Source organism: Chrysochloris asiatica, unplaced genomic scaffold (genome assembly GCF_000296735.1).
Source record: "Chrysochloris asiatica unplaced genomic scaffold, ChrAsi1.0 scaffold00035, whole genome shotgun sequence".
NCBI lineage: Eukaryota > Metazoa > Chordata > Mammalia > Afrosoricida > Chrysochloridae > Chrysochloris > Chrysochloris asiatica.
The window spans coordinates 5,802,587-5,811,348 of record NW_006408553.1 but is presented as its reverse complement, the minus strand read 5'-3'; the positions used below and the strand labels follow the sequence as shown (position 1 = coordinate 5,811,348).

Below are 8,762 nucleotides of genomic sequence, written 5' to 3'. Positions count from 1 at the left end.
TATATGAAGAAAAACGTGGCATCAGGATTGAAGGAAGACTCTTTAACAACCTGCGATATGCAGATGATACAACTTTGCTTGCTGAAAGTGAAAAGGACTTAAAACATTTACTGATGAGGATCAAAGAGAGCACAGTCTTCAGTATGGATTATATCTTAATGTAAAAAAAACAAAAATCCTCACCACTGGACCAATAAACACCATTCTTATCAACGGAGAAAAGATTGAAGCTGTCAAGGACTTCATTCTTCTTGAATCAACTATCAACACTCAGAAGCAGCAGTCAAGATATCAGACGACATATTGCGTTAGGTAAATCTGCTGCACTAGACCTTTTTAAAGTGTTGAAGAGCAAAGATGTCACCTTGAAGACTAAGGTGCACCTGACCCAAGCCATGGTATTTTAAATAACCTCATATGCATGCGAAAGCTGGACAGTGAATAAGGAATACCAGAGAAGAATTGATGCTTTTGAGTTATGGTGTTGGAGGAGAATACTGAAAGTGCCATGGGCTGCTAAAAGAATCAGTAGATCCATTTTGGAAGAAGTACAGCCAGAGTGCTCCTTGGAAGCCAAGATGGCTAAACTTCGTCTCTCATACTTTGGACATATTGTCAGGAGGGACCAGTCACTGGAGAAGGATATCATGTTTGGCAAGGTGGAGGGTCAGAGAAAAAGAGGAAGACCCCTAATGAGATGGATTGGCAAAATGGCAACTTTGATGGACTTGAGCATGGCAATAGTAGTGAGGTTGTCCCAGGATTGGGCAGTGTTTAGTTCAGCTGTGTATAAGGTTGCTATAGGTCGGTATCAACTCAATGGCACCTAACAACAACAACAACCACCATGTGATTTGTTACCAGTCTGGTTATTCTCTCATAGTTCAATGTTCTTTTCCTTCTTACTAGCTACTACAATTTGTAATATATTTCTTTCTTTTTTTTAAAGTCTGGCAAGGATTCATTAGGAAGGTTATTAGTCACAGTGAATAAAAAGCCATGAACAGAAACACTCAAATTCTGGCATTAAGCTTAAGATATGAGTGAGAAACTAACAAGCATTAAGAATCTCCCTTAGGAGAATTTTTCCTAAGTCCCTATCTCACCTCCACCACGACACCCACAGACACAGAAATAATTCCCATTTCTCCTCAGATTGCTTACTGAGGCAGTAGGGGGAAAAGACCTTCTCCCCCAGCTGTGAAGTATCACCAGACATTTCTGTCCTTCCAGTTATAACCATGGGACACTCGTGCATGATAGACACTCCAAGTTGGGCAACTTGACAAGAGTGGTAAGCAATGACAGGGAAGAGAAAGCAGAGACAAGTGTTTCTCATTGGAGACCCTTGTTGGCTAATACAGACACCATCCAGAAACTTCAGAAAGTTAGCTATAGCCCAGGAATTATTTCCATGTTTGTTTGTTTGTTTTTTTAAAAATCTTGCCACAAATCAGTAAGACACTTGAGATCCCATGGCACATTCAGACTAGTGAAGCAGGTGTTATCCATGATTGCCAGATGCTGGACCAGTTTAAGACCCAATTTCCGAAGTGACCTAAAGAACTATAACTTTCTCTTTACAGCCGCACAAGCTTCACAGTGGTGTGGTATCTTCTGTAGGCCAAGTTTCTACAGTAAGTCCCGAGGGACAAAGCTTTAGTCTCTGTTGGGAGCATGGGCCAGCCCTTAAGAAGTGAAGTGAAGTGTGTCTGTGGGTAACCTGATGGTCTTTGTGGTCTGTAGGGCTGACTGATGCTTCATAATTGCAAATAGTCACCTCATGTCTGTGAAGCTCAATCCATTTTCCTCTCAGACCAATCAATATAAAAGACCTTTGTGTCCTCTAAAGTTTTGTGAAACATGAATAGAGAGATGATTTGTTGTTGTTGGTAAGTGCAGTTGAGTCAGTTCCAACGTATAGTGACCCTATATAGGATTTCTGAAGAATGGCTAGTGAGCTTGAACTAGCATCCTTGAAGTTCAAACTGACCTTGCATCAACCCACAGTGCAACACCAGGACTTTAGAGAGATGATAGAAAATCAAGAAATTGAAAATTTGTAAAATGAGAAATTTTTGTAGTGTACTCTTAATTCGGTTAGACCTAGTTCAAACTAAAGGTCTGGTCTAGCTCTCTGTATCATCAAAGGACATCTGTGGAATGTTCTTATACAGTCTCGTTTCAGAGGAGTGCAGTTCATCATCCTTTCCCATTGTAATATTGCCTTTGAGTTTGTCATTACCAGTTGATTGTTCTTGTTGAGTGTCGAGTTGGTTCCAGCTCATAGCATCTGGTGAGCTCAAACTGCCGACCTTGTGGTTCAAACTGACCTTGCAGTCCAGTACATTAACCCACAGTGCCACACCAGGACTCCTGACATTTCCTGTAAATGGGATATTAAAACGGTGCGCCTCATCTGCATCACTTTCAACAAACTTAGAGCTATGGGTCCTCTCCCCACAGCTTGAAGACTCCAAGACCTCTGTGCATCCTGCTTTCATTTAGGCCCTGTAGCTGCTCCAGGTTGATGTGCGATTCCAGGCCTTAGGCCAGGCCCTGCCAGCAGCAGCCGCCCCTGCCATGGCTGTGGCTGTTGCCTTCAGACATGGCAGCACAGCTACCCCCAGTCCCTTCGGTCCTACGGTCCTAGGGCTGCTAGCATCATGCTCGCTCCAATTTGTAGTTTGTTTCTTTGTGCATTTGCTCATTTCATTTTGTTTTTCTACCCTGGTCAGTAAAGTACATGAAGGTAGAGTTCTTATTTAAGTAAACTGATGTTCTGATGTTGCTTTTCTCCTCATCCTGGGAATTCCTTTGTCTCTCGTATTTTGTATTCTGGTTCAGAGCCTCTCTGATTCAGTTCTCCAGAGAGCATACAGTCTTTCCTTGGGCAGAGAAAGGATGGAGAGTACTCAGTATGTTGTGACTCAGGTTGCAATGATTTAGACATAGGAGGTAAACAAAAACTGTGAGTGAGATTGACGTCTCTCTGCTTGCCAGTGAGTTTCTGGTGCTGACAAACAAATCTCTTATCAAATATTTTATCTGATCATTTAAATGTAAATGCAATTTTAATATATTTTTTAAAATCTCCATTCAGATTTTAGGACAGCAAATTAATGACTTTACCCTTCCTGATGTGAACCTTATTGGGGAGCATTCTGATGCTGCAGAACTTGGAAGGATGCTTCAACTCATTTTAGGCTGTGCTGTCAACTGTGAACAGAAGCAAGGTAATTTCTTTGAAGTTCATATATGCACTTAAAATAGGAGAATAATTCATATTGAATGTTTTATATACAAATCACCAATACAGACAATTACTTTTTTTAAGGCTACCCTCAAAGAGTGCTGTTTTGTGTGATTTTGCTTGTAACTTGTTTCCAAGCGGCAGTTTTTGAAACCAGAATAAAGTTGATTGTAATGAGTATGTGTTCCCTTTCTGCATGATCACATAACACTTTGAGTAGATTATTTGTAGTACATTTTAACTATACTGAACGTAATGAAATCTGAGGTTAACCTACTAATTTGGAAAAAATGAGTAGAGAGATAACACAGAAATTTATTAGGTATTCAGTTCTGTCTGCCCAGCATTCATGTGTAATAAACAGTAGACAACTGTCTTGGACTTATTTTTATGGCATATTTTATATGGAAACCTTTTTAAGTTTGTATTTAATGTGGATAAAGAAGAAAGGAAGAGTATCAGTCTATCCAATTTCTAAAACAATAAAAATTAATATGGAATTGGGTTCTCCTAAATCTGGCGATACTCCTTCTCAGAAAATTACTTCTTTAGCAGTTACATTTTAAATCTTGCCTTGGCTGTATTTTAAAGAAAAGAATAATACATATACCCAACTTGTTTTATTTCTCTTGCTTATAATTCATTATACGTTTTTCAGAAATACCACAGGACATTTTATATTACCATACTCTGAAAACAAAGCCTTGACATTAAAAGGAGTTTAGAGATTAATCATCACAAATAATAACAAAGAAAAAATACATTATGCATAAAATAAATTAATAATGATTTGCCTATATAGATCTTAGTAGTCAAAAAGATTTTTTGCTAGCCATGTGGATTTGAACTATTTTAGTTTTCTTTGGGTCCTTCGTACTCACAATATAAAATATCCAATTCTAAGTTTTCAGAGCTGATTTGATCATTTTAATGTAGCATTAAAATTATCATTATTATAATGATCAGTTTACCTGTTAATTAATTCAGAGGATAAAATGGTAATTTAGGAAATATTTCTGCTCCTGAGATTAAAAGCATGAATTTCAACATCCAGCCAACCTTTGTTCAAATCCCATTCCATTTCTGGAATACTGAATAAATTACTTAATCTCTGTGTCTTGGTTTCTTAGTAAAATGGAGATCTTAGTTACAACTTCATAAGGTTATTTTGAGGACTAACTGAGGAAATGTATGTAAAACATTTAATACAGTGTCTGACACAGAATGTTCAGAAAATTATTAATAACAAACATGCTACATTTTATTATTTTTAATATATGATGTTTCAGAAGATGAAATCAACTTTCTTTGGTATGTTTTTGTGAACTTTCTGGTAATACAACACCATTTTTAAAATTTCTGTTAAGTGGTGGTTGTTGTTAAGTGCTGACATGTCAGGTCTGACTCATAGCGACTCTGTATAGGGTTTCCAAGAAGCAACTGGTGAGTTTGAACTGCCGACCCTGTGGTTCAAACTGAACTTGTGGTCCAGTGCTTATCCTACAGCTCCACACCAGGACTCCTATCATGTGGTAGTGTTTATCTAATGATTTATACTTATTCCGTGAACATGTGTGATGTAAATTAATAAAACCACTAATTTACACTGAAGGAAGGCTATTGTCAGTAAGTTAAAATATAAATTACAGGATTAAAAAACAGAAGTGTAGTATTTTAATGTGTACTATTCCAAATCAGCAAATTTTTGCTTTGTTGAAGTTACTGAAGATCAGCTTTAATATACAGATAAGAATGTAATTATATATAAAGTAGATAATTTAAGTTTAATTAGTAAATTTTTCCCTTTTCTCTAGTTGATCTATCTCACAAATATTTATTGAACTCATAACTATGTTAGGGTTTAGGAGCACAGTTAATTAGTAAATTTTTCCCTTTTCTCTAGTTGATCTATCTCACAACTATTTATTGAACTCATAACTATGTTAGGGTTTAGGAGCAAAGTGTTAAACAGAACAGAGAATCTACTGCCCTCATGGACCTTGTAGTTGAATAAAAGGGAAGGGAATTTTTTAAATGCCACAGATAACTATGTAATCATAATATTGGAACTGCTTTTAAGAAATGGGAAGTAGTCTAATGTTGGTGCCAAAGAAGGTATTTAAGCAAAGATATGAAACATAATTGCAGCAGTGGAAATTGAATATGAGAAAGATTTTTAAGTGTTTTAAAAAAGACACTCCACTATAATTTGAGTATAGTGAGGGAGAAGTAAAAAGAGATGAAGCAAAAAACTGGTAGATAAGAGTTTGCTAAATGATAATTATATATTGTTTGCTCTTATTAAGGAAGACGGATTTTTTTCTTTTTTTTTAAGCTCAAAAGTTTTTACTCATTTTCCCACTCCACCCCTGGAAATGCAAAGCAGAATTTTATTAATGTTTCATTTGGACTTTTTTTTGATGCTTTAGAGATCGTTAATAGTCAACACTGTCTTCTGGAAGCTAAGAAACTAAAATTACCATTAAGGGTCTCTGCCCCTACATTTATGTTCCCCTCTCTTTCTAATCCTATTCCTTTTAAATCTTAGCATGTCATTTCTTAAAGTCTAATTTCAGTTTGCTTATGCAGTTTAGCTTTTAAAATCAGAATTTTATATTTCTAAGAAATGGATAAAAGTGATATAGCTGCTGTTCTATATTCACCAAATTTCACCAGAAAGAACACATTCTATATGAATTTTAAAAAGTATGTTGTTGTTTAGTGCCATCAAGTCGGTTCCGACTCATAGCCACCCTGTATAAGGTTTTTAAGCAGCGACTGGTGGCTTTGAACCTTCAGTATCATGGTTAGCAGTCCAATGCTTATCCTACAGCGCCACACCAGGATTCCAAAAAAAAGCATAGATGTCTTGATTTGTAGTCACTCAAGGCTTATATACTATTTGCTCAAAATCATGAAAAAGTTTGTAATAGCAACTAGTAGTGTTTCATAGTTCACTAAATGCTTTTTTACAAAATCGATTCTTATTTAAATACTTGACCAATTTCTTATGCTGGTTTTATTGTTCTGTTAGAATGTACATTGAACAGTGATTAAAATATGTGTAATAATAAATAATTAAAACGTGTAAACATTGTTATTTATCTTTTCTCTTAAATGGAAAATTCTGAATAAAATATTTTTTATTTTTAAAAAATAATTTTCTGCATTTTTTATATTTGTATGTTACTGAAATATTTAACTACTTTTCTCACAAAGATTAGAAAACTAACATAGATAAAGAAGACTTAAGAGGCATTAAATCTCTAAATGCTTTGATTTTACAGTGAGTAAGAAATTACTGAATATATAGCTCATTTGTTTCAGAAAGCAACTTCATTTGTGTTTATTCTGTTAAGATATCAGCTCCTGGGACTCTATGTATATGCAGGGACGCTATCTATAGCAGTTAGAACTTGGCTAGCTACCTTTACTATGCACTAGGAATAGGAAAAGACCAGGATCTTTCCTCTATCCATTTTCCAATAGGAGGAAAAAAAAAAGACATATTTATTCAACTTCTTATATAGGCTAAATGTTCATATAAACACCTAGATTCAGGTTTTCCCCTAAAATTGTATAAATGATGAAAACTTATTGACTAGAATTTTAGTATCCTACTTATCCAGATTTTGAGTCACAGCTAAGAGCTAACAAATTTAAGAGTTCCTGAACTGTTAAATGTTAACTGTCTCTGCCATTTGCTACTAAATGGGTGTTGAGTGAACTATTTAGCTTATTTTTCTGCCAAATTAGGATACAAAGCCTGGTTTGTTGTTGTTGTTGTTATTGTTAAGTGCCATCGAGTTGGATCCGACCCATAGCGACCCTGTAAAGGGTTTCTGAGGAGTGACTGGTGAGCTTGAACCACTGACCTTGTGGCTTTGCTGTCTGACGCATTAACCCACAGCGCCACACTAGGACTCCTGGTTGTTGTTGTTGTTGTTAAGTGCCTTCGAGTCGGTTCCGACCCATAGCGACCCTGTACAGGGTTTCCGAGGGTGTAAATCCTTACGGGAGTAGAAAGCCTCATCTTTCTCCCGCGGAGCAGCTGGTAGTTTTAAACTGCTGACCTTATGGTTCGCAGCCTAATTCATAACCATTACGCTACCAGAGCTCCTAGGACTCCTGGTAGCCATGAGTAAATGAAAGCATCAGTATGTATTTGCTTATAATCCATAAAGCACTATACAAATAAGAAGTGTTTTGTGTTTAGAGGTTTGTTATTTTTTAATGAAGAGAAATGAGAGGCAGTTACTGAACATACTGGTGGTATGAACAAAGGTGGTAAATTAGAAAAAAACTTAGATTAGTAGTAGAAGGCATGCTAATAATATTTACTGAGACTTCCTCTTCTTTCTTCTACTCTACTAAGCAACAAGAACAAAAACTACTTTTTTACAAATTAGGAAACTAGAGCTCTTAGGTATTAGTGACTTGGCCAAGATTTCTTGCTTTTAAGAGATTGTTGTTGTTCTTAAGTGCCGTCGAGTCGGTTCCGACCCATAGCGACCCTAAATAGGGTTTCCAAGGCTGTAAATCTTTATGGGAGCAGAAAGCCTCATCTTTCTCCTGCGGAGCAGCTGAGAGTTTCAAACTGTTGACCTTTCGGTTCACAGCCCGATTTGTAACCACTACGCTACCAGAGCTCCTTTAGACAAATACAAAAACCATGTTTCCCTCACATTTGAGCTTAATATTCTTTGTATTAAACTGTGCTGTAACTTTAGGTCCTAAAAGTGAACTTTTCAGGATAAACTTCCTACGTAGCATACCTCGTTCTTCGTATCGCCTCAGCAGTACACCCAGGAATCATACATACCGGTATTTTACACTTACAAGATTTGTCAAATAGTTGAACATTAATGTAGTTCTCATCACCATTTTATCATTTAGCATTTTACGGTGTTCGCGGGGAAGGGCCTTGACGTGGCAACACCGCTTCTTAACTAACGCTTCCCCTCTCACACCTTACTAACTTCCTGTCCCCCTACTCCCACTGTGACTTTCTTCACACTTTCAATAAACTGTCATCAAGTTTTCCTTCCCCTTTACCAATGCCATTGCTTCTTTCCTTCCATATTCACAGTCTTTACTTTTGATGCCTTATTTAATCATTCCAGCATTGCTAGTTTTTCTATAGCCTTTGAATTCTGTTTGCTGCCTTTGAACAGAATGTCTAAAAGCATTCCCATGCTGTATTCTAACTCTAATAGGTTTCTTGCTAGCAAAACAGTTGACCCTCCCCCCCAAAAAATTGAACTCAAACTTAAGTGAAATTCTTCTTCATAACAAACCAAATTGTGGTGTCTGTTTAAGTTTCATTGTATTCCTAATGTTGGCCTTAGAACAGTGCTTGTGTTGTATATATGTGTATGTATGGATGTAAGAATGCTGAGAACAATACTTCCTTAGAAACTTATTTTCAATAAACCAAAATCTCTAGTATTAAGAGCCAGAATGTCATTGTTTCATAATTTACTAGTATTATAAAGATACTTTTTTTTTT

General features: G+C 36.4%; 1 protein-coding gene and 1 pseudogene across 1 annotated transcript in view; one reads left to right on the top strand and one right to left on the bottom strand.

Moving 5' to 3' along the window:
• Positions 1 to 8,762, top strand: part of HOOK3 (hook microtubule-tethering protein 3) — a 144,797-nt gene that overhangs the window by 53,347 nt on the left and 82,688 nt on the right. Inside the window, exon 5 of the mRNA XM_006859913.1 lies at positions 3,104 to 3,236. Coding sequence (XP_006859975.1) covers positions 3,104 to 3,236 — 133 coding nt within the window. The remainder of the gene's footprint in view (positions 1 to 3,103; positions 3,237 to 8,762) is intronic.
• On the bottom strand, positions 1,598 to 2,610 carry LOC102820607 (annotated as a pseudogene).